This window comes from Clytia hemisphaerica, unplaced genomic scaffold (assembly GCF_902728285.1).
Source record: "Clytia hemisphaerica strain Z4C2 unplaced genomic scaffold, Clytia hemisphaerica genome assembly, whole genome shotgun sequence".
NCBI lineage: Eukaryota > Metazoa > Cnidaria > Hydrozoa > Leptothecata > Clytiidae > Clytia > Clytia hemisphaerica.
The window spans coordinates 4,505,629-4,523,208 of record NW_027104101.1 but is presented as its reverse complement, the minus strand read 5'-3'; the positions used below and the strand labels follow the sequence as shown (position 1 = coordinate 4,523,208).

The 17,580-nt window shown below is 36.0% G+C and overlaps 2 protein-coding genes across 2 annotated transcripts; both read left to right on the top strand.

Moving 5' to 3' along the window:
- The first annotated feature begins 29 nt into the window (after positions 1–29).
- LOC136813166 (heterogeneous nuclear ribonucleoprotein F-like) lies at positions 30–15,568 on the top strand. The gene is made up of 11 exons (XM_067069698.1): positions 30–165; positions 4,039–4,121; positions 4,474–4,582; positions 5,098–5,282; positions 6,226–6,364; positions 6,775–6,900; positions 7,409–7,548; positions 8,325–8,366; positions 9,132–9,329; positions 9,781–9,870; positions 14,794–15,568. Exons 2-11 carry the CDS (start codon positions 4,046–4,048, stop codon positions 15,093–15,095), a joined length of 1,407 nt encoding a protein of 468 aa, XP_066925799.1. The 5' UTR covers positions 30–165; positions 4,039–4,045; the 3' UTR covers positions 15,096–15,568.
- On the top strand, positions 11,206–12,550 carry LOC136812929 (uncharacterized). Its single transcript, XM_067069439.1, has 2 exons — positions 11,206–11,723; positions 11,888–12,550. The coding sequence occupies exons 1-2, from the start codon at positions 11,210–11,212 to the stop codon at positions 12,427–12,429; spliced, it is 1,056 nt and encodes a 351-aa protein (XP_066925540.1). The 5' UTR covers positions 11,206–11,209; the 3' UTR covers positions 12,430–12,550.
- Positions 15,569–17,580: the final 2,012 nt, after the last annotated feature.

Below are 17,580 nucleotides of genomic sequence, written 5' to 3'. Positions count from 1 at the left end.
AGTGCCAACCCGGTTCAATATCTTCTTTCAATGCCGCGACTCACGCGGGTGAACAGAATCAAGTCGAAGCTTCAAAGATCGATTTCGTCCCGTCCAACTTGAAAAGTCGAACAACAGACACATTAAGGCAGTTCAATCTTCATCCTAACAACAGTATTTCAACAGGTATAAACGTTCAGAACTTTTATAGATTTTCAATTTTCTTCTTTCAAATCAATTTAGTGTTAGTGCAGTTTATCAGTAATACTTGCACAGGATGCCAGTTCAAGACTGTAGATTTTCAGTTGACTCAATTTTTCCCAATAGTTCAAGTGATTCAACAAGGAAATCCCGTTCAAAAATGATTTTTGCAGCAGCTCCAATTGTTGGATGTGGCATCGCTTTGACGGAGACCATAGTCTATAGACTTAAACCATGGCTCCGACTGGGGTTCTAGGTCCCCCGGCCAAATTTAGGTCCCCCCTGAGAACAAGGTCCCCCCAGCCTGATAAAATTTTAGGTCCCAGTATAGGGGAAAAATTTTATGGCATTCACAAAGCTCTATTTACATGTGTGTGCACTTTTAGAGATGAGAATGCAATAGAATGTCTTCATTTTTGCATTTTAAGGATCAGATCACACTTTGCATGAAAACATAAAGGTTTAGAGAAATTAAAAACCAACAGTAAAGAAAAATATTTTGGAAGTGTTATTTAGCCCCCAGAGGAGTTACATAAACAAATGCAGGTCCCCCCTTAAGATATTAGAGCTCCCCCCTCCTGTTGGGAAAAACAAGCAGCTCCCACCTCTTATATGGCAAATTTTAGGTGTAGCCCCATATAAACTCGTACATTAAGATTACGAGATTTTGAAGTACAGGCTGATTCTAGTTTTGTTTTGAGTGGTTTCATTTTTGATTTCAAGCCAACATCTTAGCAATGGGGTGCTCGCCCATAGTTACAGGGGTTTGTGCAAAAAACAGAACATAGAAAATTTTCCGAATCCCCCATTTCAATTAAAGCAATGAAAAATGAAACTTTCTATGTTTCACTTTTTTGCACCTATTCTTCAAAATTAAAATATTTAAGATTTTAAGTTCTTCTTTTATTCAATGATTTTTTACGACACTTTGTTGACAATCTAATTCTCGCATCAAATTCCTGCTTCCTCGGTAAATTGATGATGAGAAAAAACCTAAGCCACGGATCACAGATTGAAACAAATATATGAAGGGTGGGATTTTACAGCCGCCAGTCGCGCAAGGCACTGAAAGGACACGTGTGCCAAAAAGAAGGGCTGTTTGAAATGTGGCAACCTCATTGGTGGAAATTTGATAAACAGCTGCAAAGGAGTGCTGGGAAGATAAAACCAGACGGTACTAATTGAACGTTCGATTTGGTAGTTAAAAATCATGTCTGTATTATTTGTCAAAAGAAAATCTAAAATATTTCCGTACAATACAATGCTGTCAAGTTGACACATCGTGATTCTTGACAAGTAATCCCTATGAGAAGTTTATATATCAAAATCTGCAACATAAACGGAATTGGTCTCTTCTCTACTGATTGCTTCCCAGCGCTTCTTTGAGGACTGTTATCAAATTTCCACCAATGAGATAGGCACCAATGAGCATTTCAAGTGACCTTTCTTTTTGGCACTCGTAGCCTCTTGCTTGGTGTCTTGCTACTTGCACAATGGGTGGCTGTAAAGACTCGCCTCGTATATTTGTTTCAATCTGTGATCCTAAGGCTTAGGGCTTTTTCTAATCTAACGTGGAAAAGTTAGCTTTTTTTGGTTTAATTATTGAAAAATATGGGATTTGGAAAACTTTCTATGTTTGTTTTTTTGCCCTTTTAGGGCACCAATAGGGTTGGGAGCTTTTTTAATTAAGGTGTAAGGGGTCACTGATGAATCAATTTTTGGACCTACCTCCCGGTGGAGGTCCTATAAATTAACCTGTGTCCGTTCGTTCGTTCGTCCGTCTGTTTGTTACCAGCTTTTCTCGAGATTGGCTCATTAGTTTTTTCTGATTTTTGGCACAAAGATGCAAAATGGCAATGCCCAAAGTATGACGGAGCCCGATTTTGGAAAAAAAATATATATGGGCAAATTTGGGCCAAAAACTGCCTAAAAATTAGGTTTTTTGGACTTTGTGCAAAATCCTGTCATTACTTTTTTCTGATTTTTTGTACAAAGATGGAAGGCAAGATTCTCTAAAGAATGGCTGAAGTGGTTTTTTCCAGAAAATTCTTATTCACCTTAAAAAACGGATTTTCATATTTTGGGGAAATTCCCTTTAACCAAATAAGAAAATATAGCTTTTCTCTATGTTGACTCATAATTTTTTTCTGATTTTTTGCACAATAATGCAAAATGGCAATGCCCAAAATGTGACTGAGCCAGATTTTTAAGGAAAATTTTTTTGGGCAAATTTGGGCCAAAAACTGCTTACAAATAGGGTTTTTTGGGCCTGAATGGTTTAAGTGATTTTCGTATTTGGGGAAATTCCTTTTTACCATTTTACATTATTCAACACACAAGCTTTATTTTTCCATTCTGAATTTTGGTACAATTATTGTCACTTTTTTCTTATTTTTATCTGATGTTAATCATTAGGTAGGTCCATTCTGCATGTTGCTTGTTGGTTATAAAAATGTCAATTGAAGTTTCAAAAGCAGAGAGTGTCATAGTGGAGTCTTTTTCAAAAAATTGGAAAGGGGGGCAATATTGTTCTCAAAAATCAAGGGGAGAGAGAAAAAATCAGAAGAAACATCGCAGCACTTTTATCTAAGCTTTTAAAGAGCCATTGCTATGAGTAAATAACCCATTGCTAAGGATTTTTCAGGCATAAAATCTTAGTAAACTAGACTCACTTCTAGGGCTTATTCTGACTCAAAGAGACTAGGGCCCAGGGGGGGGGTCTTGCAGTTACTCCTTGACACTATGTGGAGTAACTGCAATTTTGGACATTTTCTACAGACACCACCACCCTTGCAGTTATTCCATAGTGTACTAACTGATTTTACCCTCAAAATTGGTGTATACCACCCCCAAAAATGCCAAATTTGACGATTTTTTCACTGAATTCCTCATTTTTGATACCATTTTACTGGGTACGTCTTATTAACGACCGTTCAAGAGTTAAATATCTCAATCATTTTCCAAGTTTGTTAAAATGTCTTTCATGCCTTGATTGAAGAAAAAATTTTGTGATTTTTTTTTGACTTTCGAAAAAAATATTTTGAATTTTTTTGCTCCCGGAATTTTTAAAAACCTAAAATTTTAAGTGAAAAATTGAAAAATGTGCTCACTTAGTACACCATATCCTACCAAAATCGACAATTTTGGGCTTAGTCACCACCCATGTTGCAGTTAGTCCACTGGTGGAGTAACTGTTTTCCCAAATTTTGGTTTATATACCACCACGGTAGTAATTGTCATAGTGTTTATATAATAACTGCATGACCCCCCCCCCCTGTAGGGCCCATGAATTTCTTTTCAGATATGGAAAGGGGAAGAAGGGTAATAGCACCTAATTCTTCAAAAAAATATTTGTAAAAGTGAGGGCCATTATAGACCGTGAAAGTGGGAACATTTTTTAACTTTAAAAAATTTCAGAATGGCGACAGAGGCCACGCCCATTCTCTTTACATTCCTCTGGTCTATAGGCACTGCTATAGGTGGCCACTAGTAGCCCCCACCGGGAATTGCTTATTAATAGGTGTAAACATAATAGACAACTTTCACAAAAGATGTTTATCAATAGAGATTTCAAATAAAAGAAAGTTTAATAATACACAGCTGATTGGCTTAGGTTTCGAAACTATCTATTGTATCATTAAAACCTCAGTGCGCATGCGATTTATCCAAAGAATTTCAATATTCAAAACAAGAGCAGTGCTCATATCCCGGAGAGTATGAGTTTTACGCTCAAAACGAAGGAAGATATGACGTAGCCTAAGAGATGGGCTACTAAGCAAAAAGTGTAATTTATGGCCCTGGGTTAAGTTGACCTGTGCTGATTTTACTTAACTTAAAATCATTCACTCTCAACCTCAGATTAAGAATGAGTACATATGTCATCAAAGCAAGAGGCCTGCCATGGTCTGCTACACCAAGCGAAGTTACCAAGTTCTTTTCAGGTAAAGTTTCTGCTTTCACTTTAACTTATAATATTTCAAATCAGGGAAATTTAACCTGAATAGTGAGGCTTGAAATACTTATGGTAGACTTCTTGTCACATTGAAAACAATACCAAATCACATTAATGGGTCATCAAGGGGCTAAAGAGTTCATTCTAAATGTTATGGGCACTCTGTTTTCCTATCATGTGGGAACCACTCCCAACAAAATTACTATTCCACATTATAACAAAAAAGTCGAATTTTAAATTCACTGAAAACATCTAGGGTGGTGGTGATTAAAACTTTGGGAAAATGTGTATTATTAAGAGATTTTGTCCAATGATGATGACTTAATCTTTTTCTTATGTAGATGTGAACATCTTGAATGGAGAAAATGGAGTTCATTTCACTTTCAACAAAGAAGGACGACCATCAGGAGAATGTTTCATTGAAGTTGGCACTGAGGCTGATCGCGAAGCGTAAGAATTTTGTGCTTAGTTGAATAGTTTCAGTTTAATCAGCTGCTCGTTCGATTTTGATTATTTTTGTTTTAGACTTCACTTTTTTAGTGCTACTAAACAATATAATGAAAACAATGGCATAACTAATTGTTTACTGATAATTTCTAATACACGTTTTTTTTTTTTTAAGAAACATACTTTTAAGAAACATGAGGCTCAGAATGCCTAAAAACTAAGAAACATCTAAGAAACATGCTGAGGCTGAGAATGAGAAAATAACATTTTTTAATTCTGTTTTTCTTAAGAACCTTCCAATCCAGCCTTCCATGAGGCTGATTATGTCAAAAAGTTTAGAAACATGTAAGAAACATTTAAGGCTCAAAAGGCCGATTTCTTAAGAAACATTGAGGCTGCTTGGTAAAACTAGTTTCTTAAAAAAAAAACCGTGTACCTTCCCATTTCTGCCTTTTTCTCAACTCTCATCTTACACCGCTTTTTCAGCTAGATACAGTTTGCATGCATCTATTTTTTAGTGCATTGGCCCATGACAATGAACACATGGGGAAACGATATATTGAAATCAAGGAAGCTAAACACACTGAAATGGAATGGGTTGTAAATAAAATGGGTCATGAACCAGGAAACACAGAAAACATTGTTCGTCTACGAGGTCTTCCTTATGGTTGTACCAAACAAGACATTGATGCGTTTTTCCCAGGTATATCTTTTTACATTTAAATAAAATGCTCCGAAATCTTTGTTAAAACTTGTTTGTAGATTTAAAATATTACTCAGCTTTTTTTCAACTCATAGCAGCATCACTGTTCCTAATTTTCGACTTAATTATTCTTATACCTGTGACTTCTTTCCCAGATCTGTCCAGGGACTCTTTAGCAAGACTTACAGTTTAGCTTCCTTATTCCCAAATTCATAATATCCATGAACCTTTTTTGAAATCACAAAACCTTCTTTCAATAATGAAAGTTTCAAATTTTAAATCTTTGTTTTTTAAGAATGAAGGTTTCAGGACTTAAATTTCTAAAAAAAAACTGAGCAAAATCATTTTAAAGTTATTGAAGTTGCTAGAGATCTGTCACATGGTTTGCACATGAAGTCTAACTGACCTTAGTGGAAATGATATTCTGCTATTGAAATGTCTCTCAATTTCCTTAAAATCTTCAGCTTTTGTTTTCTTTGTTGATAGTCCATGGCCTTTTCCATTTCAATCGATTTTTATCATGATTTTGAACTAGCAAAATTAATAGTGCTTTTATTGAAATTTTTCTTATAAAATCAATTTCGATCATTGAAGTTGCTAGAGATCTGTCGCCTGGTTTGCGCATGAAGTTCAACTGAGCGCCATGTGATAGCCTTAGTAGAAATGATATTCTGCTATTGAAAAGTCTCGCAACTTCCTTAAAATATTAAGTTTTTTCAATGGTTTGTCCTTTGAGATCTACCATAAAGTTTCGCAAGTAAATTTAGCATTCCAATGAATCATTTGAAACTTGCCTTAGTGTCTAGTATAAAAAAGATGCTGTTCGCATTGAAATAGAATATAAAAAATACCATGGATATTATGAATTTCCCCCAGGTTGGATAAACAGCACTGTTATATTAACACAATACCTCACTCTTATTCTTTTGGGTCTGGTTTTAAGGGTTGCAGATAATTCCTCATGGGATAACTTTGACAATGGATCAGGATGGACGGGCTTCGGGGGATGCTTACATAGAGTTTGCCTCATCAAGCGACGTAGAAGAAGCTTTGAAAAAGCATAAAGAAAAAATGGGGCACAGGTGGGGTCATCATCTCTCGTATCATGCTTTGTGATCGAGAACGGTTACTTTGGTTGGTTTAGTTGGTTTATTTTCATTGTCCTACGAAATGGGTCTCTTACATTTTTATTTTCTTTGGATAGGGACCTTTAAATAACACTTCATGTATGGCTTTTTGGGTGGCAAAATCATATGAGCTTTTGTAGCTATAATTTGTTCAAATATTAAAGGAATGTGTAAATGCTTCAATGAAAAGTACACTTTGAGGTTACAAAATTAAGTTTACAATCAATTCAAGTCCTTTGCATATTGTAATCAAGTGAATAATAAATTCTTAGTGTTATGAAAAAATTCCTATTACTTTTGAAACTCTTTGAAATTTTAGTTAAAGCTTACCTTTTATTAACTTTGTTTTTCAATATTTACTTTAGATACATTGAAGTCTTCCGTAGTTCCAGGAATGATATCAAACATGTAGTTGGTCAAAGAAATTTTGGTGGTGGACCAAAATTTATGGGCCAGAGGCCAGGACCTTATGATAGACCAAACTTTCCAAGGTACATAGAATTTTTGACTGAAACTCCAGTCTTTTGAAATAGCTGTAGTCAAGTCTATTCAAATAGTTTTGAATAGAGGGTTATAAGTACACTCTCTTTTTTCTAAATACAGGAAAATCTGGTCGAGGCTCAGTATGCTTAGCAAAATCTCATTTTCAGCCTTAATTTATGCTTATTTAAATGTTTAGACTTCGTTTTGTTGATTTTCTTTGGGTTCTTGGAGAGGTATGCTTAGCATTATGCTATATTTCTCGCCGAGTTTGACCCTAAGTATGCTTATAAACGTTATGCTTACAGAGAAAGAGTGTATTCTTTTGCGATTATTAGGGGAAGAGAAAGAAATATTGTAGTCTTACTCCTCTAAAATTGTGTGAAATATAAATGAGCAAAATCTCAGGTTCTCGGGTCACCTTAAATAATGATACAATGTCATTAATAAATACATTTAGAGAAATAGAAATTCTTCCATGCTTTATGTTATGCTAAAAATTCATCTTCTAATTTTAAGACGTGGTGCACCAAATCTTGGACCAAGTGGGTTCAATTCAGGAGGTGGTGGTGGCGGCGGTCGCCCAATGCGTGGAGGTCGAAGTGGACCCATGCATCATGGTGGTCGTGGTGGACGAATGGGTGGTGGCTCAATGGGAGGTATGAAACTTCTCTCGAATTTAATCTTTGGGATATTACAAATCCTAACGGGTCTTTCAAAATTCCTTTTATATTTAAAATATTCAAATATTCGTTTGAAAAGCAATCCCAAACCTAACTGGAATTTTTAATTTTTACATAAAGATGCAAAGTAACAATACTCCAAAATGTGACAGAGCCCAATTTTTGATTAAAAAATTTCAGAAATTTTCAGTTTGAAATATCTCCTTTTAAATCGTTGTTTTTTTTTTCACAAGAAAATACTAATGGTAGCAACCTTGAAGAAGGGGGGATCAGAGATTTTCATTAAAAAGGGGGATAGCAAGGAGGGGGATCGTTTAAGAAGGGGGGGCTTACATATATTGTAGATTATTTTCCAGCACTGTTATGAAATTTGGTCTGCATGAAAGGAAGTTCTTTATTTTCACTAAAAAGTGGTATTATATTTGCCAGACTTAATTTTTCTTTACTGTTTCCCTTCCCTTTTTACCATAAAAAATTTAACCCAAAACCCTTGGGGGATAGGCAATTTTAAATATTGGGGGGATGCCAAGAAGGGGGGATCAGACCCCTTTCCACACTATGCTTAATTTTCAACAAATGCGATTTATTTTTGCACAATTTTTTAGAAGTTGCTAGAGCAACCGATTATTGCCCTTTAATTCGTTCTATATTCTGTCAAGATTTTGTCGATCAGCTTTTTATTCTCATTGGGTAGGTCCAATCAGTTTGCAACTGTTAGGTTTTGAGTTTTCTGGACTTTGTTTTCTTTCAAGGCGGACCAAGCAGCAATATGCCACAAACAGCTAGCAAAACAGGTATGTCTTTTTGCTCAAATAACTGTAAAACCCCAAATTTTTAACAGAAGAGGGCGGTCAATGAAAAATCTCGTATAGTAAAGATTACATCATTAATAGCATAATTAGTATAATTATGCTATTGTTTCGGGCTCCAACCCTAACCCTATCTGGGATGATCTATATTCTTATAAAAAATGTTTCTTATAAAAACATCGATATTCGTTAAGAGTGACCACCCTTTAGTCTTCATTTCGTGGTATATCATCGCGTGTAATAATCACTTGTGGTTTTAATTTACGCATGCGCATTATATGTGATGTAGAACATTTATATATACGCAATGGTTTCTTCCAAATATGGTAATACGAGATTTTGCATTGAACTGACTGGAAAGTTAAAAGCAGTATTTTACCTGCTAGACAGTGATCTTAGCATGCGAATATAATAACGCTGTAACGTCAAAATAAATCTATAGAATTATTTTCAAGGGGTTCGGTACTAACATCTCAAACGTCGTGTCGTTTAGTGACGTGGTGGTATACCCAGAAAACTATAATTCTTAAGTACTGTAGGGTACTTCAATTCCAAAAAGGTCTTATGCTGACAAAATTTTGAGAAAGAAACCTTTTTAGTATTCGTATGGTTTTAGTATCGACCTTCCTCTGTCATTTTCAATTTCAGAATTTTTCTTTTATTGAGATACCAATTTCTGTTCAACAAAATTTGTTTTTTCGTCTGCGTGACCGAATTATTTATTAATTTTCTGTTAAATTACTTCCGCAGGTCACTGTGTACATTTGCGCGGTCTGCCGTTCGAAGCAACGACCAAAGATGTTAACAACTTTTTCGCCCCACTCAACCCTGTTGATATTCGAATCCTATACGATCAAGTCTCGGGACGTGCGAAGGGTGAATGTGATGTCGACTTTTCCACACACGCTGATGCAGAAGCAGCAATGCAAAAAGATAAACAAAATATTGGTGAGTATTTAGGGAACTAACTTTCGTGAGGTGTGGGCATTAAATGGTGTTTTTTTTTGCTGAGCTATTTTTAGCTAAGCTATTTTTGGCAGTCGACAATCTTCCTTCATTTTCTAGGGGTTATCGAGAATTTTAATAAATTTCCCTTGTAAAAACTTCTTAGTTTTTTCTGGCTCTTAGTAATGCATTTCATCAAAAACATTCTCTTGTATAGGATTTATTTTGTTTTAAAGAATGTAAGTTGTAATTCTTTTTTTCGTCACCCGGTGGACCGGAAACGAAAAATTTTTTAAGGGTCGGCCCAAGGTTTTTAATATATAATAAAAGCATCACAGCAAGGAAATATATAAATGTTGAGATGCTGAATACACACATTTTCACTAAAGAAGTTTGAGTTTATCAATCCAGTGATATTCATATTTTCGTATATTTTTGTTTTTTTCTCTTTCAGGACATCGATACATCGAGTTGTTTTTGCAATCAAGTCCAATGGGAGGTTCCGGTGGCGGATGGTCTAACAATGACATGAGTGGTGGTAATGGTAAGTTTTCATTTGCTGTGCTTTTTCGTTTTTACCGATTTTTTAACAAAATACTTACGGTACTAAAACTAGACTTGTTATACGAAATGGCGAATAGGTAGGTACTTTAATGGGTTAATGGGATAAATTTCGCGGTTGAGCTCATCCGCGAAATTTTAAGACTTACGGATAACGGTCGTTTCTGGATGTTTTGCGGGGACTTAATTTCGCGGATCGGGGTAGAAATGGCAAATTGGAAAATTGAAAATTTCGCGGATGATACCCAAATCAGCGAAATTAGATCTACCAGAAAATTTATCTGGTTAAAGTACACAAACCAGCACACGGCAAAGCTTATTCTCCAAGTACGTGCTCCTCTATAGCGAGCACCTCACCAAAAACCGGGATTTTCCATATCGTTCATTGGTTGGTTCCACTTTGACGATCTTCTGAAAAAAGAAGCCTTTCAAGTGTTCTGACGCAAATTCGATTTTCCCTACTGCAAGAGCTGACGTCTTTAAAGTGACGTCAAAAATCGAATGTTTTGAACCTGAAAACCCGGGCTCCACGTAAAGTGGAATAGACGTTAATTGTGTAGAAAAAACACGGGTGACGTCTAGTATAGGGCTTATTCCGACCACTTACTTAAAGTGGGCTGAATCAAAATTTACCGTGCTGTGGTGCTGTGTTGCAGATTTTACACGACTTCCCAGCTGCGGGGATCAATATTAAGTTAAATTTATAGATAAATTCGAGGTTCGAATTAAAGAGTTAACTGAAGGAACATTTCCAGGTTAAAAGTTTAGAATTAAAGGGGAACTAAACATTTTTTGAGGTCATGCTTTTTTTGTCTCCAAGAACTACACAACACAGTATAACTTCGAAAAAATATAATTTCCACTCTCAATGTCTTTCCTATTTTGTATAAAACCTTCTTTAAGCCTTGTGTCCACTCCGGAAAGTTTGCAACGGATCGGTACGGTTCGGAACGGTTTCTATTGTTCTGGGGATTATCTTCAACCCATTTGCCACATGTTTGTTTCACGTGAACGGTTCGATTGTTCACGTGATTGGATCAAAACGGATCGAAAAAAAAGTTGGATTTTTTCAACTTTTTTTGCGATCCGTTTCGATCCAAAACGGATCGAAATCTTTTCAACCAATCAAATGTTTCAAAATAGGTCACATGACTAGAAAAATATGTACAAGAAGAGCAAACAAGATTTAAAAGGGCATAAACAAAAATTTAAAGAGATAAAAAACACTACGAAAGAAAATCTTTTTATTTTACTTGTTTTTCAAAAACTTTATCATAAGAAAGCTGTGTGTATGTAGTGCGTGAAAGCAAAGTGAAGTCGTAATGGATGGAAGAAATATTAGCCAGGACCAATATAAAGGACTTGGGGAAAGCAGCCAACTTAATCTACCATCACCCCAGAGCAGAAATAACTTTAGAGAATGGCAACAACAGTTTCGCCAAGAGCAACATTTCAACCAGCTGTACTATCCCTATCAGCACTATCAACAACCGAACCCACAATCCAACTTAACTTCAACTCCGGTTAATACAACAAGATCAACGAATTTCCTCGTCGAAAATATCACTACCCCTGCAGATGCTAATGAAGGAGATCACGAGGGAGATCAATCGTCCAGTGATAATGATGAAGAAGAAGAAGACTTTGCTGAGTCACTCGCCTCCCCTGCACCAAGCGAGGTATTCGATCAGACAACAAACACAAGTCTGGCATCCCGTATCGTTGATATCATGCAGGATTATCCAAGCGTTTGGAAAACAGACCTTCGATCATACAAGGATCTAAACTGTAGGGAGCAAACGTGGAAAGATTTAGCAAAAAGTCTAAACGCAAACAGTAAGTTTTTTGTTTTTCTAGATTATTTTTATAAAAACTATAAGATTCGAGTCCTCCATTCTTATTCCAGTCATATTCGTCTTATCTTAGAAAAGCCAAGGTGTTGTGATATATGAAATATTTCCGAGCATATTCAATAGATGAATTTTATATATTTTTTTCAGTCGATGAAGTGAAAAATACGTGGACAAGACTCAGAGAGAACTTCCGAAAATGCCTGAAGAAAAGAGCGCTTCAAGGAGAAGGAAAGTCTGGTAGTCGAGGAAAAAAGAAATTTGCCACATGCAATTTCTTCAATGAGTTGCAATTCTTGAAAGACACTCTTTTGAATAAACAGACTGATAGCAACCTGATGATTTCAAACGAAAATAAGGAGAATGAAGCTTCAGTTGAAACTGATAACGAAAACGCATTAGCGGATGTCACACCTGTAAAACCATTACCCAGCAACAAGAAATCAAGAAAACGAAATCACCCCCAAGCAGCAGAATCCCTTGAAAAAGTCAGTCCTATTGATCTAACCATCCTGGAGACTATGAAATCATTAAAAAAAGATGACGATGATGATGAACTGAAAGAAAGGGACGGAAATCATTGGTTCTGTATGAGTCTCGTTGACACATTGAAGGCTTTGCCTCCAAGAAAAAATGCTCTTGCGAAATTAAAAATTCAGCAAACCCTTTTTGAAATAGAATATGAAGAATGAAAGACAGATTTACATGGGTTTTGATATTTTTCTCAAAAGATCATATATATTTTTAAGGCTGTAAGGTTTATATTTTTCTCAAAGTAGTATATATTTTTTCAAAATCTGAAAACAAAGTTAGTAAAACACTAAAAAGGTATGTTTTTAATATGGTCGAGATAAATACTCTTTATCAAAATAATCTAAATTTCTATGAATACGATCTGATTGCCAAGAAAGAGCTCCTTTTTCAGACATAAAGTAATCCTTGAAATCATCTCGAACATTTTTCGCATCATGTGATGAGTTATTCGAACCAAGCTGAGTTATATTTAGCAGTCCACGAAATTCGCCTGCTTCTTTTCTCCAGTCTCCGGGCCTATTGTCTGAATCAATTAAATTCTTAAAGCAATAGCCATTATCATCAATCAAGAAATTATGCAGTGCTACTGCTGCCTTGGTAATGTCCTTAACCCTATGTGGTCTACACATCATGGGTCTATGGAAAATTCGAAAACGGGAAGCCATGATTCCAAAGGCATTTTCGATTACCCTTCTTGCTCTTGAAAGTCGGTAGTTAAATATTCTCTTTTCGTCATCTAGAACATTGCGAGCATAAGGCTTTATCAAATAATGTTTGAGGGGAAATGCTTCATCTCCTACAATGACATGTGGAAATTTTTTTTCACTCCCTGGCAATTGACAGTCTTTTGGAATATCCAAAACGTTAGAAGAAAGGGCGCTTCCAATGTTACTTGCAGCAAATACACTACCATCACTCTCTCTTCCACTGTCACCAATATCAACAAGAGTGAACCTATAATCGAAACTGCAAATTGCCATTAAAACAATGCTATGAGTCTTTTTGTAGTTGAAGTAGGATGACCCTGATCTTGGAGGAGCTTGAATTACGACATGCTTGCCATCAATAGCTCCTATGCAGTTAGGAAAGTTCCACATGGCATCAAAACCATTTGCAATTTTGATCCATTCTTCTGACGTTTTAGGAGCTTTGATAACGCCTTGATCTAAGAGAACCTTCCATATAACACGACATGTTTCGTATACAATCTTGTGAACGGTTGAAAGGCCCACTCTGTAGCTACATGATATAGTAACTGCGCTGTCCCCACTGCACAAAAAACGAAGCGTGATACATAACCGTTCTGCTGGGCAAATTACATTTCTTCTCTTTGAAGATTTTAACAGAAACGGTCCAACCAGTTTCAGTAATTCATCAAATCTTTCTGGGGACATCCGAAATTGTTTGTAAAATAACTCATGATCATGGGATTTTAACTGTTGAACAAGTACCTGAAATTCTCCTTTCCAGGATCTTTCGGCAAAAATCCTCCTCACCCAAAACCTGTGTTGTCTTATTTTTAATGTCTGTTTTAGTTTTTTTTGATGATCACGTTTCTTTTTTAATAGCAATGCTAGCAGCAAAAGTTTTTTACTTTTCTTCATTTTACAATCATCCTTCTTCCTTACTCGCCATCAACTAACTGTTATTACTTACACCACTCATTATAGAAAACATTAAGTTGAAAACCGTTCATCTCTTTTTTGAGTGGATTTCAACAAACGGATCGGTACGGATCGGTACGGAACGGAAAGTTGAACCGAACCGTACCGATCCGTTGCAAACTTTCCGGAGTGGACACTAAAATGAACCCCCACTTTACACATGTTTGTGACGTCATATCGTTCATATTTTCTATGAATTTTCTGTATGTTCATCAACTTTAAAGCTTGATATTTCGTGAACAAGAAATAATAGGAAGATAGTAAAATCATTTTTGATTTCAGGAAGGATTCAGTTTTACGTAAACTAAATTTGGGGTTTTCAGCTTATTCCAATAAAAAGTTCAATTTTTTCAATCGACTCTAAAATCATTTTCACTCACTTGTTTTCGAAAGTTCAAACATAGTTTTACTCCACTCAAAAATGGCTTTTTCGTGAATTCTGTCTCTTGGTTAAACCATTTGTGGATAAAAAGTTATGGCTACACTAAAAAGTTAAAGGTTCTCTATCAACTAAAAGTAAGAGCTTTTCCAATTACTTTCTGAACGTATTTACGTCAAACAGATGGCTCGACCTATTCCCCTAACAAAATACGCATTGCTTTAAAAAGATTAGATTTTCTGTAAACATAAAGAGCTATATCTTTTGATAGAGAAGTTTTTAGAGAAAAATATTTTCAGAGGTCATTCCTTGGAAGTATGTGATGTGATTTAGGTATTTTCAAAAAAAATGTTTAGTTCCCCTTTAAGGTTTCAAAATTTTTAACGTTCTAACCTGTGTGCTGTGATATGTGCTTTAGATGGAATTGTTGGGAAGAAGAAACATCCTCTACAATTTATCTTCTTTTTTTTCAATTCTAGATGTGGCACCTTTGATGGGTTCTAACAACCGCCCACCAAGTCTCATGAGCAGTGGTGGAGCGCCCCAACAAAATTACTCGCAAAACAGTTATAATCAATATGGTGGTGGCTACAATAACTCTCAACAGAATTCCGGTGGATATGGTGGCCAACCGAACAACCAAGGATACAATGCGGGCAATCAAGGATACGGAACTGGTGGCTACAACCAACCCAGTGGTGGTGCTATAAATAATATGTCGTACCCGGCTGTCCAACAAAGCGGTGGTACCGGAAATAACTATTACGGAAGTATGCGTTAAGTAACTACGAAAAAAATGCGAAGTTTTTGGTGGGTGATTTATTTTGCGATTAATCCTTGTCTCAGAACATAAGCTAACTGATGATTGGTTGAATAACAAATCGTAAACTACGAGAGTCGCCCTGTACAACGCCCTGTTTTTACAACTTCCAAACGGATTTTCTTGTGTAAATATTTTTGTTTTTCGAAAGATTTTTAATCCAGTGTCGCAAGAGGAAGCACGTACTGGTGTTGCAAAATAACTTTTCTGACAAAGGAGCTTTTTCACTTATTATACTGAGTCATATTTATAGCCATTTATATTAGCTGGAATAACAACGCCTTGCAAGCAGGTGGAATAACTGTGCACTTTGTTCATTTTTTTATCGTTTTCCCTTCTGAAGAGCTTTTATTTTTTAATTTGTTACACTTAGGAGTTGTATTTGTATTTTTCTTCTAGTGTATTTTACAAAAATGATCAAAAAATAAACTGAACATTAAAAATTTCTGTTAATCTATAAGATTGTGTGTGTGTCTCAAACCATGGAGTTTACATCCCCAAACAATACCTAACACCCTGATTTCTAAAATTCTTGCCATATCCCGCGGGAAAAGTGACCATAGGAGTTAGGTAAGCCTATTCTTGCAAACGCCCGCCCTCTGACATGATTAATTAACAGACTAGTTTGCTAGTCTACGTTTCAGAGAGTGCTTTGCAATCCCTGCTCTGACACTTTTACCGTTCAAACATACCCTTAGCCTACTTTGCCTAAAGTTGCTGCCTCCCCAGGCGGAGCCTAAACCATAAAGAGTTGGTAAAATAATTGCTCAAGGCATGCCAGCTTTGACTTTTGTTAGGTTTCAATATATAGGTAATCAATATCTCTCCGTACGAGGTGGTTATAGCTTAAATATCAGCCTTCCTATATGGTCGGCTCAAAGCGGCCTGGTTGCATAGTGACGAACCACGTGGTTGCTGGGAAAGAAATCGAAATACTATGCAGCTACAGGTATTTTTATCTATTTTATTTGGAGATGACGGTGTCCTTCCTCCATACATAGATCCAGTGAAAATCATCGATGATATCGGCCGCTCAGAAAATGTTAAAACGACTTAATATGTTATCTGGTACCAGATGTGGAAATATGCTACGACACGCTTTGCTCTAAAGGTCGGGCATATTTTAACATCTGGAAGGTTTGCATTACGGGATTTGACTTGACCGCGTTTAAACATTTTGTGAGGAGCTTGGAAACGATCAACATAACAAGTTAGCATCTAATTCCTGTCGGATGCGAGTGCTAAGCAGAAAATAATAACAATTTGTTATATTCTCTAGGCTAGCACCATATTCGATATTAGCACCACATTCGATATGGTTCGGAATCATATTCATGTACTAGTAAACAAACATAAACAGTCCCTAATTTAGCTTCATTTACATGAAAATACAACTTAAAACATGAATTTATTGCTTTTTCCTACTTACCTAGACATACTCGATAAATATTACACTAACCTTCATAGTTTTCAGGACCTCAAAAGTGAATTTTCAATGTGCTCTGTAAAATTACAAAATTGGGCTGTTCTGTTGGTACACAAAAAAAGTGAGGTTAATCGTTAGTAAGATACAAACTACCTATACAGAAGTCTGTAGATCTTTCTGAAGACAAAATTATCTGTTTTGTACACATATTTGTACTGCTGCTAGAGACTTTGACTGACTTTGACTGTTGTCGGTCAGTCGGTTGTGTTCAGTTGTCTGGCGGTCAACAGTCGTTTTGATATAGGACCGCACAAGATTATACCAACATGAAACCAAAGATTTATTATACACTGGATAAACGACTCATAAAACGATGGAGAGCGATCATTGTATTTTCATTGTTTCAGAAAACAATTGATGTTCTAGCTTTGTCCGCAAAGGACAACTGTCATGGCGGCTCGAAGATGTCTAATTTTTAAAAATGTTTATCAGTCTTATTTTTAAAAAGTTCTCTAGCTCTTTATTTTTGTACATTTGCAGAAAAAAAGTTTGAAAGTAAGGCTAGCATTCCGAGCTGGATACATTTGTGAAATGTAATGTGAGAAAAACATCATTAGACAAGAAATTCACGCAAAATGCTTATAGTGACACGAAATTTTCAATTGGAAATATCTTTCCAAGACTGTCCCCAGAAGAGACTAAATTAACATACATAAGACTTGAGTGTCTTGGCTCCACTGTGGTATGAAAATCCTTTGGAAGCACGTGGTGGCAAAGTGTTTTTTTTTGAGGTTGAAGTTTGAAAATTTCCGGTGTCAACATTAAATTTCTTATACACGACACGTCTTTTGCATCTTTCTCACAGCTTGAAACGTCATAACGACTTATAATTAGCAATTAAGTGGAAGAATCTGACTCTCACAGGAAAGTTTTAAGTCTCTTTTGGGAATTGGATGAGTGATTTTCGATAAAAAATGCAATAAAAATGCTTCGAAAAATCATTTAATGAGGGAAGGAGAG